Genomic DNA, 17,327 nt, shown 5'->3' on the forward strand with positions numbered 1-17,327 from the left:
AGGGAGGGCAGGTTTGGCTGGAGCCACCGGAGGGACCTGCACGCTCCGTGTCCCCTGCGGTGACTTTTATCTTCTCTCCTCGCAGGTGGTGGCCGACCAGATCCCCATGCTGGTGCAGGGCGTGCGGGGAAGCCAGTCTCAGCCGGACAGCCCCAGCGCCCAGCTGGCTCTCATCGCCGCCAGCCAGAACTTCCTGCAGGTACCCCCAAACCTGCTGCTGGCCGCGGGCAGTGAGGGGACAGCCAGCTGCGTGCCACCCCGTCTCACTCTTCCTTCTCTTGGCAGCCCGGTGGGAAGATGGTAGCCGCGGCCAAGGCCACTGTGCCCACCATCACCGACCAGGCATCCGCCATGCAGCTCAGCCAGTGTGCCAAAAACCTGGCTGCAGCCCTGGCCGAGCTCCGCACGGCTGCACAGAAGGTGAGAGGCTGGTGGAGGAGGCTGGGACAGCTCTTGTTGTGGCCAAGCTCCTACAAAAACGCTCTTCCTTCTCCCCACCACAGGCACAGGAGGCCTGCGGGCCCCTGGAGATCGACTCGGCGCTGGGCTTGGTGCAGAGCCTGGAGAGGGACCTGCAGGAGGCCAAGGCGGCCGCCAGGGATGGCAAGCTCAAACCTCTGCCCGGAGAGACGGTGAGGGGGCACACGGGGTGCTGTGCACGGGGTTTGGGGGCTGTCTGGGTGGGGTGTAACCCCTGCTCGCCCTGCAGATGGAGAAGTGCGCCCAGGACCTGGGGAACAGCACCAAGGCCGTCACCTCCGCCATCGCCCACCTGCTGGGCGAGGTGGCCCAGGGCAACGAGAACTACACAGGTACCAGCCCTCATGCCCCAGCCGTGCCCCGTGGAGGGGCTGTGCTCTCTCTGACTGATCTCTCTCCCCCATGACAGGCATCGCTGCCCGGGAGGTGGCCCAGGCGCTGCGCTCGCTCAGCCAGGCTGCCCGCGGCGTGGCGGCCAACACGTCGGACCCGCAGGCGCAGGGTGCCATGCTGGAGTGCGCCAGCGATGTGATGGATAAGGCCAACAACCTCATCGAGGAGGCCAGGAAGGCGGTGGCCAAGCCCGGAGACCCCGACAGCCAGCAGCGCCTGGTGCAGGTGGGATTGGGTCCCCGGGGGAGGCAGCGGGGTGGAGGCAGGGTGATGGGGGTGGCCGAGGCACAGCCACCGCTCTCGTCCTCTGCAGGTGGCCAAGGCGGTGTCGCAGGCGCTGAACCGCTGCGTGAACTGCCTGCCCGGGCAGCGGGACGTGGATGCTGCCATCCGCATGGTGGGAGAGGCCAGCAAGAGGCTGCTGTCGGATTCGGTGAGCTCAGCACAGGGCTGAGGGGGACGGGGAGGTGTTGCGGTGCTCACCGGCCGTGCTGGATGCTCTCCGGCACGTCCCCAGGTGTGTGAGGGTGCTGGGCTCCCCGTGCTGCTCCTGACCCTCTCCCTGCCTCCAGTTCCCTCCCAGCAACAAGACCTTCCAGGAGGCGCAGAGCCAGCTGAACCGGGCGGCAGCGGGACTCAACCAGTCTGCCAACGAGCTGGTGCAGGCATCGCGGGGCACCCCCCAGGACCTGGCCAAGTCCTCGGGCAAATTCGGACAGGACTTCAACGAGTTCCTGCAGGCGGGCGTGGAGATGGCCAGCCTGTCCCCGGTGAGAGCAAACACCCGTTTGGCAGTCCTGGCTATGGTGGGAGGCTGCTGAGTGCTGGGGGAGGCATGCAGCCACGAGCAGTGGTTTGGGGACTGCTGTGAGCAGCTGTGGCTAACACCCTCGAGATGGAGCCTGGAGGTGGGATAAATAGCAAGAGCAGGGGAGGAAGTGGCTTGCGTGCAGTGAGCGTAGTCACCAAACGCTTGCTGCTGGTGGCCAGCGGGTGAGTTGGGTGAGGGGAGCTGGCGCAGCATAGAAACCACCAGAGAAACTCAGGGGGTGGGCACGGAGCTCGGGAACCTGCTGTTGGTGACTTTTTGGCTCCCTGCAGAACAAGGAAGACCAGGCGCAGGTGGTGTCAAACCTGAAGAGCATCTCCATGTCCTCCAGCAAGCTGCTGCTGGCAGCAAAGGCACTTTCTGCTGACCCTGCGTCCCCCAACCTCAAGAATCAGCTGGCAGCGGCTGCACGGTAGGAGGAACTGCTCGGGCTGCGTGGAGGGAGGTGGGCAAGTGCCAAAGTGTGTGCTGGGCCAACAGCTTCTGGAGTCCTGGTGTTTGCCTCCATGGGGCTCAGCTTGCTCTGGGGCTGTCCTGAGAACATTTATCTAATGTCACCCTGGCCTGGCTGCCAAAAGAGACAAGCCCTTGGGCTGGTAGGAGTGTCCTCCAGCCCGAACCTCTGCCCGTTTCCTGCACCAGGACATGCCCCACAGCCAGGTTAAGGATGTTTGCAGTAGTGGTGGCTCTGGGTGGTGACGGTGGCACTGATCCAGGCGTTGTCTCTCCCGGCAGGGCTGTGACCGACAGCATTAACCAGCTGATCACCATGTGCACCCAGCAGGCGCCAGGACAGAAGGAGTGCGACAATGCCCTGAGGGAGCTGGAGGTGAGAACTGGAGAATTCTGCTTGGCTGGGTGCTGGGATATCTGGGGCGGGGAGAGGAGCAGCTCCTCTGTGCCACACGAGGCAGGAGAGAGCAAAAAGGAGCTGTGAGTGCACAGTGATGTGGAGAGCTCGGACCCTTCCCCTTGACGTGCCACCCGTGTGTCTCTCTAGACGGTGAAGGAGCTGTTGGAGAACCCCACGCAGACTGTCAATGACATGTCCTACTTCAACTGCCTGGACAGCGTCATGGAGAACTCCAAGGTGGGTGTCTTCCTGCGGGTTACAGACGCCGGGCTGGCAGAGCAGTGAGCTCTGAGGCTATGGCAGCCAGCGGTGGTCTCCAGCTGGTGGCCGTGTGTCCCGCAGGTGCTGGGCGAGTCCATGGCCGGCATCTCCCAGAACGCCAAGAACAGCAAGCTGCCCGAGTTCGGGGAGTCCATCAGCGCCGCCTCCAAAGCTCTCTGCGGGCTCACCGAGGCAGCAGCCCAGGTGAGATGCATTTGGTCCCAGCCCCATCCATCTCACCCGGTGCTGGGAGTCTTCTCCTGCCCCGGTGCAAGCCCTCACTGCCTCTCTTTTATCTTCAGGCTGCCTACCTGGTGGGAGTTTCAGATCCCAACAGCCAGGCGGGTCAGCAGGGCCTGGTAGACCCCACTCAGTTTGCCAGAGCTAACCAAGCCATCCAGATGGCCTGCCAGAACCTGGTGGACCCTGCCTGCACGCAGTCACAGGTTGGTGTGAGCTGGGGCACCACCACGGGCGTTTTCCTGCCTAAAAGGGGGTGCTGGAGAGCAGGGAGGTGCTGCGGGTCCTGCCTCACTCTGCTCTCCTCCCCAGGTGCTGTCAGCAGCCACCATCGTGGCCAAGCACACCTCGGCCCTGTGCAACACGTGCCGCCTGGCCTCCTCCCGCACCGCCAACCCCGTGGCCAAGCGGCAGTTCGTGCAGTCGGCCAAGGAGGTGGCCAACAGCACGGCCAACCTGGTGAAGACCATCAAGGTGTGTTGGGGTGACAATGGCCAGCCCCGCAGAGCTGGGACGCGGGGCGTGCTGAGGGATGGGTAGCTAACTGCTCGCTCTCTCCTCCACGCCAGGCCCTGGACGGAGCCTTCAACGAGGAGAACCGGGAGCGGTGCCGCGCGGCCACGGCTCCTCTGATAGAGGCTGTGGACAACCTGACAGCCTTCGCCTCCAACCCCGAGTTTGCCACCGTTCCTGCACAGATCAGCCCCGAGGTGGGGTGCCGCCGGGGCAGGGAGGGGGTGGCCTGGCTGTGGTGGGCGCTGCGGCAGGGTGGGGAGCTTGAAATGGGACCCAGAGCAGGAATGGTGTCTGGAGGGTGCGATGAGGAGGCAGCATTGAGCGTTGGGCACTGAGGGGCTGCTCCTGGGTGAGGAGAAGGGGTGATGTGCCCATCCGTCTGTGTCACTGGGCCTCCGTCTCCCTGCGCAGGGACGCAGAGCCATGGAGCCCATCGTCTCGTCCGCCAAGACCATGCTGGAGAGCTCTGCCGGCCTCATCCAGACCGCACGCTCGCTGGCCGTCAACCCCAAGGACCCGCCGCAGTGGTCGGTGCTGGCCGGACACTCTCGCACCGTCTCGGACTCCATCAAGAAGCTGATCACCAACATGAGGTGAGGGCCGAGACGGGTCTGCGGCCCTCTCAGCCTGCCTGGCGTGCCTGGCCGGAGCCCCTGCTGATGGTTTCCCCTGGCTGGGCTCACTCCACGATGACGTTTTGGCTCATCTGGTCTCTCTGTCATGCAGGGACAAAGCTCCAGGGCAGCGGGAGTGCGACGAGGCCATCGACGTCCTCAACAGGTGCATGCGGGAGGTAGACCAGGCCTCCCTGGCAGCCATCAGCCAGCAGCTGGCCCCTCGAGAAGGCATCTCCCAGGAGGTGAGCAGGGGGCAAAGTCCTTTTCTGGAGCCCCTGCTGGCCTCCTCTGCTTCCACACAGGGCTTTGGGAGCCCTTCTTGTGTCTTCAGCATCCACCCAGCCGGGTGCTGGGTAGAGCAGCCTTCTTCCAGGCTTTGTGTCCCTGCTGTGTGTCTCTCTTGGTTGGACAGAGCAGGGCTGTGCTGCACCCTGTCTGCCAGCCCTTGGAGCCAGAGCTTGTCGTTCAGTGATCAAACATCACCTCGGAGCCCTGCTTAACGGGGGCAGGCTAACTCTGCCCCAGCAGAGCTCAGCGAGGCCAGCCTTGCCGCGGCCTCATGCCGTGTGCTCTTTTTCACAACAGGCTTTGCACAACCAGATGATCACGGCCGTGCAGGAGATCAACCACCTGATCGAGCCCGTGGCCAGCGCCGCGCGGGCTGAGGCCTCGCAGCTGGGACACAAGGTAACGGGAGGGGATGGATGGGGAAGGGGCGTTCAGGCAGCAGGCGTGTGGAGCACCCCACATCAGGAGGAGGGGTTGTGACCAGCCTCCAGGAGCTGCTGGCACTGACGCTGCTCTTCCCTAGGTGTCCCAGATGGCTCAGTACTTTGAGCCGCTCATCTTGGCGGCTATCGGCGCTGCCTCCAAGACACCCAACCACCAGCAGCAGATGAACCTCCTGGACCAGACCAAAACGCTGGCTGAGTCCGCCCTGCAGATGTTGTACACCGCCAAGGAGGCCGGTGGGAACCCCAAGGTGAGCAGGAGGTGCACGTGGTGAGCCTCGGACACGTGCCACGTGTCCTACACGTGTTGCTGGGCACCAAAACCCAGAGCTGGTGTCCCTGTTGTCTCTTCCTTCTCTCACTCCGTCTCCTCCTTGCAGCAAGCTGCCCACACGCAGGAGGCTCTGGAGGAGGCCGTGCAGATGATGAAGGAGGCTGTGGAGGACCTGACCACCACCCTGAACGAGGCAGCCAGCGCCGCGGGTGTCGTCGGGGGCATGGTGGACTCCATCACCCAGGCCATCAACCAGGTGAGGGGAACGCAGAGAGGGCTGGGGGAAAGGAGGAGGCAGAGTCAGAGGCAGGAAGAGATGCAGGAGATGTTCAGATCTTCCCATATCGAAATTTTGGGGTACAGGCTGGGGAGGGCGTACTCAGGGCCATAGTGGGCAAAACCCCCAGGCAGGGCAGCGTGAGTCTCCTGCTGTGCTGTAGCCAAGGAGGGGCGCTGGGCAGGGCCAAACTCTCCTGATGTTCTCTTTCAGCTTGACGAGGGGCCAATGGGCGAGCCAGAGGGGACCTTTGTGGACTACCAGACCACGATGGTGAAGACGGCCAAGGCTATCGCAGTGACCGTGCAGGAGATGGTGGGTGCAGAAGCAGTGGTGCTGCCGCCTCGCCCAGCAGGGCAGCTGCCCTCCTTGCTCCCCTGTCCCACCGTAGAGCCCGTCTGAGCCCTGCTCTTCTCCCACCTGCAGGTCACCAAGTCCACCACCAACCCAGACGAACTGGGCATACTGGCCAACCAGCTGACCAACGAGTACGGGCAGCTGGCACAGGAGGCCAAGCCGGCCGCGCTCACCGCCGAGAATGAAGAGGTGAGAGCATCGTGAGGGGGAACCCGGGCAGGGTGTCCCTTCGGGCTGTCTCACGCCTGTATTTTCCTCCAGATCGGCTCCCACATCAAGCGCCGGGTGCAGGAGCTGGGTCATGGCTGTGCTGCCCTGGTGACCAAGGCTGGAGCCCTGCAGTGCAGCCCCAGCGATGCCTACACCAAGAAGGAGCTGATCGAGAGCGCGCGCAAGGTCTCCGAGAAGGTGAGCGGCCCTGAGGGTCCCGGGGCGGGCACCTGGAGGGGAGGAAGGATGTGAGAACAACTCTGGATTGAGCCACGTGCCCTTTGAGCCTCCACCAGGGGTTTTCTTGTCACCCTGCTGGGCTCTGTCTGCTCTTCGTCCCTGGCACAATTCAGCTGGTGGGGCAGAGGATGGGTTCCCCTCCTGGCACCATAACAACTTGCACTGTGATGGGCAATTGTGGCAGCCAGGTGCTGCCTGCTGACGTGCTGGTAACAGCCTTCCAAGGAAGACTGATCCACACCCTGCTGGCAGCCCAGGGCTCTCTAAATCAGCCTTTGCAGAGGTGTGTGTAGCATTTGCTGTGCCTCCAGTAAGCCTGCGGCTCATGCTAGGTGATCAGTATCCCCTGCGCCTTTTGCTAGCGTGGTGGAAAGCATCCTGCCCATCAGCCAGTCTGAAAAAGCACACTGATTAGTAACAGACAAAAAAAAAGGTTTAAAAAATACAACTGATAAGGGTAGAATGGCAATGCTTGCAAGCAAGATTACAAAGGCAAAGCAAACACTGCTTCATACCACCTGGCACATGTCTGCGTGCCCGGGGCCTCCTCCTAGTTCTTCCTTTCCAAGCTTTTACTTTCCGTCAGGAAACTTACTATCTTATGAGCTCTTGCCAAAGCACAGAAATTGAGCTTAGCACTTACAGAAGGAAGGAGCTGTAATGTTCTGATAAGGTGCTAGCCCTGTTTGTTTGGAAAGCAGCAGAGTGCAGTGTCTCCTGTACCCACAAGCACGATAGGTACGAGATAAAAATAAATGGGAGCTAAGAAGGGGATGAAGGATCCTCCTTGGATTGAAGGGTGTCCGTCCTGGGGAGGTGTCAGAGGTGTGTGGTGGGGATGTCCTGAGCCTGCTCTGCCTCTCTCAGTCACCCTGCTTGTACCACGCAGGTGTCCCACGTGCTGGCAGCCCTGCAGGCTGGGAACCGCGGGACTCAAGCCTGCATCACCGCTGCCAGCGCCGTCGCTGGCATCATCGCTGACCTCGACACCACCATCATGTTTGCCACGGCAGGGACCCTCAATCGGGAGAACTCGGAGACCTTCGCTGACCACAGGTACCAGGGTGGGGGGTACAACACCTTGGCCAGCCCCTGCTCAGCTGGGGACAGGGGCCAGGCTCTGCCGTGCCATCTCACATCTCTGTAAGCTGTGGACCAGCCCCAAGGAGACCTGCGAGTTCGGGTTGTGCTGGCAGTTTTTCCCCTCCAGCTCATACAGATGGAAGGCAGGGAGCAAGGAGCACGTGTGCATGCAGAGGCTTCTCTGCTTTTCCTTAAACACCCCTCTCTGACTCCCTTCTTCTCCCCAGGGAGGGCATCTTGAAGACAGCCAAGGCACTGGTGGAGGACACCAAGGTGCTGGTGCAGAACGCCACGGCCAGCCAGGAGAAGCTGGCCCAGGCTGCCCAGTCCTCCGTGACCACCATCACCCGCCTGGCGGAGGTGGTGAAGCTGGGTGCTGCCAGCCTGGGCTCTGAAGACCCAGAGACTCAGGTAGGGTGGGGTGTGTGGTTGAGCTTTTTGCCTGGTGCTAGCAGAGCTGGCTGATTTGAACGCCGTGTAGATGGCATGTTCTGGGGTGCCCGAATTTTCTGCTGCTGGGCCACCCCACCCACAGCCTGGGTGTGTCCACAGCAAAGCCGTGACCCTGGTCTTGCTCTCCCCAGGTGGTGCTGATCAATGCTGTGAAGGACGTGGCCAAGGCACTTGGGGATCTGATCGGTGCCACCAAAGCAGCTGCTGGCAAAGCTGGGGATGACCCTGCTGTCTACCAGCTGAAGAACTCCGCCAAGGTCTGCACTGGGGCACAACGGGGAGAAGGGGATGGGGCAGGAGGGCTGGAAGAAGAGGAGGAAGGGGCTTCTGTGCCTGTCTGGGGACGGGAGGACAACTGGGAGGCAGTCAGGGCAAGGGGGCACAGAGATCAAAATGAGGAGGTGTGAGTGGAGTATGGAGAAGGGGCAGATCCAGACCAAACCACGAGGGAGGGACAGGTGCCGGCAGCATCCCGGAGCTTTCCGGGGGGCTTTTTCCCAGTTCTGTTCTCCCTCCCACAGGTGATGGTGACCAACGTCACTTCCTTGCTGAAGACAGTGAAGGCTGTGGAGGACGAGGCCACCAAGGGGACGCGGGCACTGGAGGCCACGATAGAGCACATCCGCCAGGAGCTGGCGGTGAGCGCAGCGCCGCGGGGCGCCCTCCCCTGCCCTCCTGCCTCCCCAAAACCTCACCCCTGTGCCTCTCTCTTCTCAGGTCTTCTCCTCCCCGGTGCCTCCTGCCCAGGTCTCCACCCCGGAGGACTTCATCCGAATGACGAAAGGCATCACCATGGCCACGGCCAAAGCTGTGGCCGCCGGCAACTCGTGTCGGCAGGAGGACGTCATCGCCACGGCCAACCTGAGCCGCCGCGCCATCGCGGACATGCTGCGCGCCTGCAAGGTGCCGCGGGGATGGGCAGGGGCTGTGGGGCTGGCACGGGGCTGGGGGTGCCCTGTTTGAGCCCCAGAGTGGCAGGGGAGGTGTCCTGATACGAATTTCTGTCCCTGGGTTCCAGGAGGCCGCCTACCACCCCGAGGTGAGCGCCGACGTGCGGCAGCGGGCGCTGCGCTTCGGCAGGGAGTGTGCCGATGGATACCTGGAGCTGCTGGAGCACGTGCTGGTGGTGAGTGTCCCCAGACCCCTTTCCCGTGGTTTGCTGAGGCTTCCCTTGAACAACGGGGTGCTCCCCAGATCCCCGTCTTCCTTTGGGCTCTGTAGATCTTCCCTCTGAGGTCTTTTTAGTGCGCTCCCCCTGAGTGCCTGAGGTGAGCCCTGCACGGGGCTGAGGGCAGGGGAGGAGGTGGCATGCGGTCACCGCTGGCACACAGGCCTGTCCTTCAGGTCCTGCCTTGAAGGAGAGACCTGCTGGCTGCCTTGAGACTGCACAGCTCTTCATTGCTGCAGTGCTCCGGGCTAAGGTTGCTTTGAGCTGAGCTAGACAGTCGATGGCAAAATCAACCTGAAAAAGCTGGTGACAGGTCCCTCTCCCGTTCCTCGCCCCTGTACCCACTGTGTGGCCCACCTCAATCCCCGTGAAGGTCCTGCAGAGGAAAGGAGCACCTCCTGTGCTCCCTGATTGCTTAGGCAGGCAAGGTGAGGAGGGATGGGAGGGCCGCCTGCAATTACTTACGGAAGCAGATGTCGGAGTGATCAGCAAGCTCTAAAGAAAAGTATTTGGCTAACAACAGATGGAGATTAACCGGCCATAAACAGATGGAGGCTGGAAATTCGACAACACAGGAACAGAATCCTGAAGCAGCTTCCATTATGAGTGGTGGGAGTGAGAAACTTAGCCAGTGTGAAAACAGAGCTCGTTAAGCTCGGTCAAGGGTGTGCGAGACAGGCAGTGCCTGCGGTGGCGGAGGTGTTGACTGCAGAGGCCAGCTGCACCCTCCTGATCCAGCCCTCCTCCAGCTCAGTCCTCCCGAGCCCTTCAGCTGGCCGCTTTAATTAGCTGCCCTGCAAGATCGGTGTGGCTCGAATGAAGCAAATTAAGGCTGGATTAAGCAGGAGATGGGAAGAAAGGGTTCAGTGAGGTGCTTCCAGCGGTTTGCATTCTTGGCAAGATGGTGAGAGCTGATCTTGCTGCAGGGATGGATGCACAGAGCGCGTGCCTGCAGAGCTGATGATAGCCTGGACCTGGAGCAAGGAAAAAGAGCGAGCGTGGGGTCTGTTAGCAGCATGGTTTCACTAGGGTGGTTAAAAAGGGACTGAGAACAAAGAGGGAGGCAGGCAGGACCCGAGGGCTAGACACTGAAGCCAGACATGGGGGAAACCAAAGGATGGTTTTATCTGAAGGACATCAGGATGCGGTTCCAAGGGGGGCAGTGAGTTTTTCGTGCTCTGCATCTAGATCAAATGTCTTTCTGGAAGATGCTTCAGCCACTCGTTAAGTCATCGCAGCCAAGACTGAAGTGCTAGGTGAAATTCTCTGGCTGACCTGTTGTTAACAGATGATTGGGCTAATGACATACTGTGGCAGTGCCCAAGGTCAGACTGCTTGCAGAAGCGTGCTGTTCCCCTGCATTTTGGGTGTCGCCTTCCAGCTGCCGTGCGATGTCTCCTGAGGATCATACGTGCAGCCCATCCCGTGAACTATTCACCGGAGGTGCATCTTAGCAAGCTTCTGGCCTCCAGAAAGAGAACCGCTTAGCAACTTTAAAAATCTTGTCGGGGCAGATGACAGAGTTAATAACACGGCTTTTCGCCCAGGCGTGCTCAGGAGGGCAACGTGGAGGTGCTGGTGGGGGCAGTCAGCAGCTCTTTGTGAGCCCTGCCCCAAACGGAGGGATGTGGTTGGGAAGGTTGTGGACAGGGCACTGCCTTGCCCCCAGCAGCAGTGGAGGCTTGCAGTGCGTGTGCTGGATCAGTCCTTTTGGGAACCAACCCCGCGGTGTGCGAGCAGGAGCGGTCAGAGTGCAGGGGAGTTATTTGGCTGGGGATGGGAAACGCGGCTCCCGGGGAAAGAGCCAGCCAGCAGCATATTTCACTGGGGAGGGGAAGGAATGCGAACCTCCGTGGGGACGTGGTATTTGGTAACAATAGGTCTCCATCACCGAAAGCAGGGGATTGCAGGCTGAAAAGTGCAGGCAGAGAGCTCAGGGTGGGGAGCAGCGAGGTGCCAAGCGAGCCTCAGGAGCCCGTCCACCAGGCATCAGGCAGGGCTGAAGTTTGCAGTGGTGATGGCAGCAGGGCCTGGGACCTCCTCACCTTCCTCCCCCCTCTCCTCCTCACCTCCACCCCACCCCGCGCGTGTCCCCGTTGCCTGCCAGGGCATTCACTGCCTTCTTCTCTCTCCCCTCGGTGCTCCCCGTCAGCCGGTGAGTACGGTGACACTCGGTGTGCCTGCCGGTGCCTAACCTCAGCATGAGCCTTGCTGGTGGCGTGCCCAGCCTGGTGCTGGGGTGGCACGGCTGCTGCCGTGTGGTTTTGGGGCAGGACCCCGCCGTCTGTGCCTCTACTCACCCTGCTCGAGCTGACGTGTGGCCTCGGGCGTGCCGTGGTGTGTGCATGCCGGGGGGGCCCTCTGGGAAGGGGACGTGTGGCCCCACAGGGGCTGGGAACTGGCTCTGGGGTCCTGTTGTGTTTGCAGATGAGTCTCAGAAAGGGGGTTCTGGGGCTTGAAGTGCTTTGAGTGGGGAGGAGGAGGTCCTTGGGGGGGAAAGGGGATCCTGGGGGGGAAAAAGGGAACCGTGGGGGGAAGCCACCGAGCACTGGAAGGACCCTGACTTAAATGAGGACCTCGGTGCTGCGAGGTGTCCCAGAAGGTGTGGACTGAACAGGGCCAAGGAAAAGGAAAAATGATGCTGTCCCTGTGCAGGAGACCAGCCAGCATCGCTTGAGACAGGATGACAATCAGTGACCGACACGTACTGAGGGGGCTGGGGGGCTCTGCTCCCCTTCTCTTGGGGGATTGCCTCCAATGGACCCCCGGGGTCCCCTGAAACGAGAGTGGCTGGGTTTTGGTGGTGGCACCTTCTCAGGCAGCCAGATTCTGGGGGCGAGGGGCAAAACATGGTCAGAAGGGGCTGCCAGGTAGGGTCCTGCCCCTGCTTCGTGGTCTCCCTCGCGTGCTCAGTCCTGCTCCTTTCCCCCAGATCCTGCAGAAGCCGACCCATGAGCTGAAGCAGCAGCTGGCCGGGTACTCCAAGCGTGTGGCCAGCTCTGTCACCGAGCTCATCCAGGCAGCCGAGGCCATGAAAGGTGAGCACCACGGCTCCGTCCTCCTCCGGGACAGCATCTAGGGCTGGATTAGAGTCTGGGGCCTTCGTGCTGGTGGGAGGAGGTAGGTTGGGTCAGAAAGGAGGCCGTGCGTGGCTTTAACCTGTCTGGGTTCCTGTCCCCTCTAGGGACGGAGTGGGTTGACCCAGAAGACCCCACAGTCATCGCTGAGAACGAGCTGCTGGGGGCAGCGGCTGCCATCGAGGCTGCGGCCAAGAAGCTGGAGCAGCTGAAGCCGAGGGCCAAGCCCAAGGTAGGACGGGGTGCTGAGCCCCCCAGGAGCCCCCTGCCACCTTCCTGGCAGTCCCACCTCGGGCTCACGCTCCTCTTCTTGTCCGCAGCAAGCAGATGAGAGCCTGGACTTCGAGGAGCAGATCCTGGAGGCTGCCAAATCCATCGCGGCAGCTACCAGCGCCCTGGTGAAGGCAGCCTCGGCCGCCCAGCGGGAGTTGGTGGCCCAAGGAAAGGTAGGGCTGGGAGGGAGGAAGGGCAGGAGCAGCACAAGAATGGGAGCTGAAGCACTGCGTGGTGCTGTGCTGGGCTCCCTGCCTTCTCCAGCAGCCCTCAGTGCTCCTCTCCTGCCCCACAGGTGGGAGCCATCCCAGCCAACGCGGTGGATGACGGGCAGTGGTCCCAGGGACTGATTTCAGCCGTGAGTATCAGGGACACGTGTTGCCTGTGGGGCAGGGGATGCGCTGCCCTCGTGCTCTCCTCCGTGCAGGAGGCAGCCCCCTGCTTGCTCCCTCTCCCACCAGCTGGGTTGTGGCGTGGAAGCCGATGTCTCATCCCCATCCTTGTCCTCCTGGGGGGACCCCGTCCCCCCCTGACACCCTTCTCCTGCTGCAGGCACGCATGGTGGCTGCGGCCACCAACAACCTGTGCGAGGCCGCCAACGCGGCGGTGCAGGGCCACGCCAGCGAGGAGAAGCTCATCTCGTCCGCCAAGCAGGTGGCTGCCTCCACGGCGCAGCTCCTGGTGGCCTGCAAGGTGAAGGCCGACCACGACTCGGAGGCCATGAAGAGGCTCCAGGTGAGTCCCAGGCTGCAGTCCCCGTCCACTCGTTGGGTGCTTCGCTGGGGCGCAGGCTCCGTGTGTTTTGGGCCTCATTTGGCTGCCTGCGTGCGTAATCCTGGGCTCCTGTCCACCAGGCTGGGGGTTGCTGAGCCCCGGGGGCATTCAGGGCTGATGGTCTGGCTTGGGAATGCCTGAAATGTGTGCACCCAATCCCTGGCATTAATGTCTGGGGACGTGTTTTGACACCGGAGATTAACCCTCCGTGGCCGCGGCATGGAGGTTAATGCCCACATGCTGGGGGTCAGCATGAGGATCCCGGCAGGGTGAAAGCTGGGAGAGGTCAGCCAGGCTGCCCCAAAATCCTTGCCCTGTTGCTCAGATGGGAGCAGAGCGAGGGAACCGCCACGGGCACCCGGCTGGGAGCAGCAGTGCCTGAAATGGTCATGAGCAGCGCTGGTGGCAGCGAGCCATCCTCGGGGAGCTCTGCCGGCAGCTCCCGGCTCACCCGGCCTCCTCCCCTGCCTGGTCGGGACTGGGGCGCCCCCACCAAGTTGGAAATTGTGCCCCAGGCTTAGGATGCTGTTCCCTCACCTCTTCTCCTGCTCCAGGCGGCCGGGAACGCGGTGAAGAGAGCGTCGGACAACCTGGTGAAGGCAGCGCAGAAGGCGGCCGCCTTCCAGGACCACGACGAGACGGTGGTGGTGAAGGAGAAGATGGTGGGGGGGATCGCACAGGTGAGGAGCGGGGCTGCTGCGGTGGGGCAGGGGGAGCTCCAGCGGGGCAGGGGGAGGTCCACGCACTCTCCTGTGCCTCCCGAGGAGCGTGGTGTGGGCTGCTCTGGGACGGCGAGGTGGGAGGGGATGGTGGCAGGGCGCGGAGCGAGAGCCGCGGGGGCGCACAAGGCACCCATCTCGCCCCGTTCCCCCGGCAGATCATCGCCGCCCAGGAGGAGATGCTGCGCAAGGAGCGTGAGCTGGAGGAGGCGCGCAAGAAGCTGGCCATGATCCGGCAGCAGCAGTACAAGTTCCTGCCCTCCGAGCTGCGGGACGAGGAGCAGAACTGAGCCCCGCGCGCCCCGCCGCTCTGCGCCCGGGCAGAGCCCTGCCGCCACTCACTGCACAGACTGCTGCCGCCGGCTCCTATTTAAGACACCCCCACCTCGAGCAACGCCGGGCTGCCCTTGGGTACCCCACAGCCCTGCCTGCACCACCACCGGCGCGCCGGGACTAACCCAGACACCGCGCAGCACCGCCCCGAGCAGGCGCCGCACCAGCACCTCCGCTTCGCCGCCCAGCCCGCCTCCCCGCGCACCTCGGGGGGCTGCCGGGAGTGGGAGCCTGTCCTGGACCAGCCCGGGGTGACCCCGCTGCTAAGCCTCATTGAAAAGGGCCGGGGGGCTTCCTCCTGCGGTGGGTCCAGCCCTCTAAACCCTTTCAGGATTTTTTTTTTTTTTTTTTTAATTTCTTCTCGTGCCTTTGTCGCCCTCCCTCTCGCTCCTTTCTTCTTCTTCTCCTTCCTCCAGGCGGGACGGGGGGGAGGCTGGTGTCTCGCCCTGTCCTGTGCCGTGGGCTGCAAGGAGCAGCTCTGCACCTTCCTCTTGCTAACGCTCTTGCACGGAGCCGCCTTTCACCTCTGTTGCCTTACTGCTGGCTGAACCACCCGCCCCTCTTCCTCCTCAGCATCCCCGGGAGGCACCGAGCCTCCCCAGAGCATCCTCGCACCACCGCAGTGCCTCTGCTCGGGGCAGGCACGAGATGGCTTTGCCCCAGAGCTGCTCTCCCCCAACCTCGTCACCTCTCCCTGGGGCCCTTCCTCCCCGCCCTCCCAGCCAGCTCTGCCTTCCTCCTCCTCCTCCTCCTTCCCAAGTGCCTGCGTTGTTTTCTGAGACTCTCAGTATTTTTTATAACTTTTAAATTTCTTTAGTATCGAGCCTGCAGCTTTTCAGAGTTCATTTATCCCCCTCGCTCACGTCGTCCCCACTAACCCCCCGCAGCCCAGCGCCTGCCCAGGGGCCCAGAGACCAGCTCCTCACCCCTCCGTGGCTCCGGGACCCCCCCCCCCCTTTATCCCTTATCCCTTGCACTTGCTGAGGCTTCTCTCACTATTTTGATACTTTAAGCATCGCCTGTTACACATGAAAGGAATCCAGCTTTCCCCCGAAGCTCGGGGGTTGATGTATGGGGATTTGGATGGCTCTTTGACAAGATGCCTTCATCAATAAAAATGGATTTCCTGCTTTCTCCGTGCACGTGTCCGTGGGGAAGGCGCAAGGAAAAGGGTGGGTTGCAACCCCAGGGGGTGCCAGCATCTCAAAATCGGGGGCTGCTGGGTGGATTTGGGACGGCGGGACGTGGTGGGCAGGGGCGCAGACCCCGCTGCGTGGGGCCGCCAGCCCTCCTGGGTTTGGGGAGGGGGGGGAGCGCGGCGCAGGCGCTTCTCCAGCACGGAAAATATTCGAGGCACGTCCAGCAGCGGCACCCGGCCGCCCGGACCCCCGCTGCCAGCCATGTGCGGCCCTCGCAGGTGCCGCCGGGGGGCCAGGGGGGGATTTTGTTGCTGGGGGATTTGGGGGCCGGCCGGGCTCCAGCGCAGCACCTGCCCCCGGGGCTCTGCGCTCCTGGCCCCATTCCTGCGGACGGACAGACGAAAATATCCCCGGGCAGGGCAGCAGGAGGGGGTGCAGGTGGGGACCCCCCTGCTACGCTCACCCCCCCCCGAGCCTCCCCGCTTGGGGCTGTGTCCCTCGGCGTGCCGTGGGGCTGGGAATGCAGCCGGAGCCCCCCCGGCTGCCGGCGTTGAGCTCAGGCCCCAAAATATCCCCCCCGGGGGCCGACCTGTGTGGGTGGCAGCTGCCCCAGCACGGCCCCTGCCCCACCTGCTCCCACCCCATCACTCATTTTTGGGGGGACCCGAGTGGTGGTAGGGATGCTGCGGGGTGGAGCGGGGACACCTCTGTCCCTGGGACCCGTCCCCTGCGCCCTGCGTCCCCCCTGTCCCCAAAACACAATCCTGGCACCAGCAAACACCCAGGAGGATGGTTTTTTATGTCATGAATCTGCAAGGTCTCAGCTTGCAGGGGTGGTGGTGGCCACGCCAGGGGGCTTGGAGCTGTTCTGGGGTCCCCCCCCACAACATCCCAGCTGATCCCGGGGTGCCGAGGTGCCGTCCCCCCTGCTTTGGGGCCGCTCTCCCGCGGCGGTGGCCTGGCTCCAGGGGGGATTTGTGCGTCCCGCAGGAATCCCAGCCCTCCCAGCTGTCCCCTGACAATCTGCGCTGGCCTGACCCGGCACCAGGCTCCCGACCAGGTACGGACGGACACGGGGCCCTGTGAGGAGGGGCGAGAGGGCACAGCCCACCCCCTACCCCTCGTGCCCCTGGGCAGGGGGCTGCCAGCAGTGGGGACCCCCAGCGATGTCCTCTGGGCGAGGGAGGGGACGCAGATGGCAGCAGTAAATCCCCAGGGGAGGGACACGGGGCAGGGTTCAGCCTGGCCGGAGCCCCGACCCCGTAAATCTCCCCGGCTGTGTTACGGGGGGTTATTTTCCGCGCGGTGCTAGGACCTGGGGCACCTCAGTCACAAGGTGCCCGTGTCCCAAATTCATCCGGGCTTGGGAAGCCTCAGCCCCTTCCTTCCTGGCTGCTCGCACCGTGCACATCACCAGCTTTGCCCCCAGCTGATGAATTTTCCCCCAAAGGCCATCCATCCTCATCTGGGAACGACGGGAGATGGATCCTCCCCCCCGAGAGCAGCGTGCTGGCGGTTCCTGGCTCTCCTTCTCCAAATATGTGCCTAATTCGTCAGCACTAATACCGCTCGCCAGCCTCCAACCACGGCTCCGCCACTTTGCATGGCTCCGGCAGCCCCTTGGTCCTTGGAAGACGCCCCTCACGCCCTCCCAATGACCCCCCAAATTTGCATTGCACTCTCAGGGTCGCCCCCAGAAAGCTGTTCCCTCCAGCTCTCTGCGCCCCTCTGCCAAAAACCCAGGGCAGATTTCACTCACCCCATTTTGGGGAGCCCCGTGCCGGGCTGGATGCAGCCCGGGGGCGATGAGCTTGGGGATCCCACACGTCCCCCTCACCCTGCCCCATCCCAGCCCCCCCGCCCCGTCCCCGAGCCCACCCTGCAGCTGGGAATGTGCCAGAAGCATTTACGAGCAGGGCTAAAGCACGGGGTATTTTTGGAGGAGCCGGGATCTGAAGGGTTTGCATTTTTTTTGCCTGTGGAATACGGTTTATTTAGGGCAGAAGCAGCAGGGCAGCCCGCACGCCCCC

The 17,327-nt window shown here is 62.8% G+C and overlaps 1 protein-coding gene across 3 annotated transcripts in view; it reads left to right on the plus strand.

Annotated features, from left to right (window-relative positions):
* The window catches only part of LOC311427304 (talin-1), a 30,542-nt gene extending 15,252 nt beyond the window's left edge, over positions 1 to 15,290 (plus strand). For all 3 annotated transcript variants that reach the window (XM_084504606.1, XM_084504608.1, XM_084504607.1), the window contains 35 exons: positions 86 to 199; positions 286 to 420; positions 504 to 632; positions 710 to 812; positions 890 to 1,098; positions 1,187 to 1,306; positions 1,446 to 1,643; positions 1,975 to 2,114; positions 2,438 to 2,531; positions 2,703 to 2,792; positions 2,898 to 3,020; positions 3,119 to 3,262; positions 3,369 to 3,530; positions 3,626 to 3,766; positions 3,984 to 4,165; positions 4,299 to 4,431; positions 4,775 to 4,876; positions 5,001 to 5,171; positions 5,301 to 5,450; positions 5,685 to 5,786; positions 5,898 to 6,017; positions 6,090 to 6,236; positions 7,168 to 7,334; positions 7,589 to 7,772; positions 7,946 to 8,071; positions 8,336 to 8,452; positions 8,532 to 8,717; positions 8,833 to 8,940; positions 11,915 to 12,020; positions 12,167 to 12,291; positions 12,380 to 12,505; positions 12,628 to 12,690; positions 12,885 to 13,067; positions 13,661 to 13,786; positions 13,984 to 15,290. In XM_084504606.1, coding sequence (XP_084360732.1) covers positions 86 to 199; positions 286 to 420; positions 504 to 632; positions 710 to 812; positions 890 to 1,098; positions 1,187 to 1,306; positions 1,446 to 1,643; positions 1,975 to 2,114; positions 2,438 to 2,531; positions 2,703 to 2,792; positions 2,898 to 3,020; positions 3,119 to 3,262; positions 3,369 to 3,530; positions 3,626 to 3,766; positions 3,984 to 4,165; positions 4,299 to 4,431; positions 4,775 to 4,876; positions 5,001 to 5,171; positions 5,301 to 5,450; positions 5,685 to 5,786; positions 5,898 to 6,017; positions 6,090 to 6,236; positions 7,168 to 7,334; positions 7,589 to 7,772; positions 7,946 to 8,071; positions 8,336 to 8,452; positions 8,532 to 8,717; positions 8,833 to 8,940; positions 11,915 to 12,020; positions 12,167 to 12,291; positions 12,380 to 12,505; positions 12,628 to 12,690; positions 12,885 to 13,067; positions 13,661 to 13,786; positions 13,984 to 14,115 — 4,758 coding nt within the window. In that variant the 3' untranslated portion in view covers positions 14,116 to 15,290. The remainder of the gene's footprint in view (positions 1 to 85; positions 200 to 285; positions 421 to 503; positions 633 to 709; positions 813 to 889; positions 1,099 to 1,186; positions 1,307 to 1,445; positions 1,644 to 1,974; positions 2,115 to 2,437; positions 2,532 to 2,702; positions 2,793 to 2,897; positions 3,021 to 3,118; positions 3,263 to 3,368; positions 3,531 to 3,625; positions 3,767 to 3,983; positions 4,166 to 4,298; positions 4,432 to 4,774; positions 4,877 to 5,000; positions 5,172 to 5,300; positions 5,451 to 5,684; positions 5,787 to 5,897; positions 6,018 to 6,089; positions 6,237 to 7,167; positions 7,335 to 7,588; positions 7,773 to 7,945; positions 8,072 to 8,335; positions 8,453 to 8,531; positions 8,718 to 8,832; positions 8,941 to 11,914; positions 12,021 to 12,166; positions 12,292 to 12,379; positions 12,506 to 12,627; positions 12,691 to 12,884; positions 13,068 to 13,660; positions 13,787 to 13,983) is intronic.
* Positions 15,291 to 17,327: the final 2,037 nt, after the last annotated feature.

Source organism: Aythya ferina (assembly GCF_964211825.1).
Source record: "Aythya ferina genome assembly, chromosome: Z".
NCBI classification, from domain to species: Eukaryota; Metazoa; Chordata; class Aves; order Anseriformes; family Anatidae; genus Aythya; species Aythya ferina.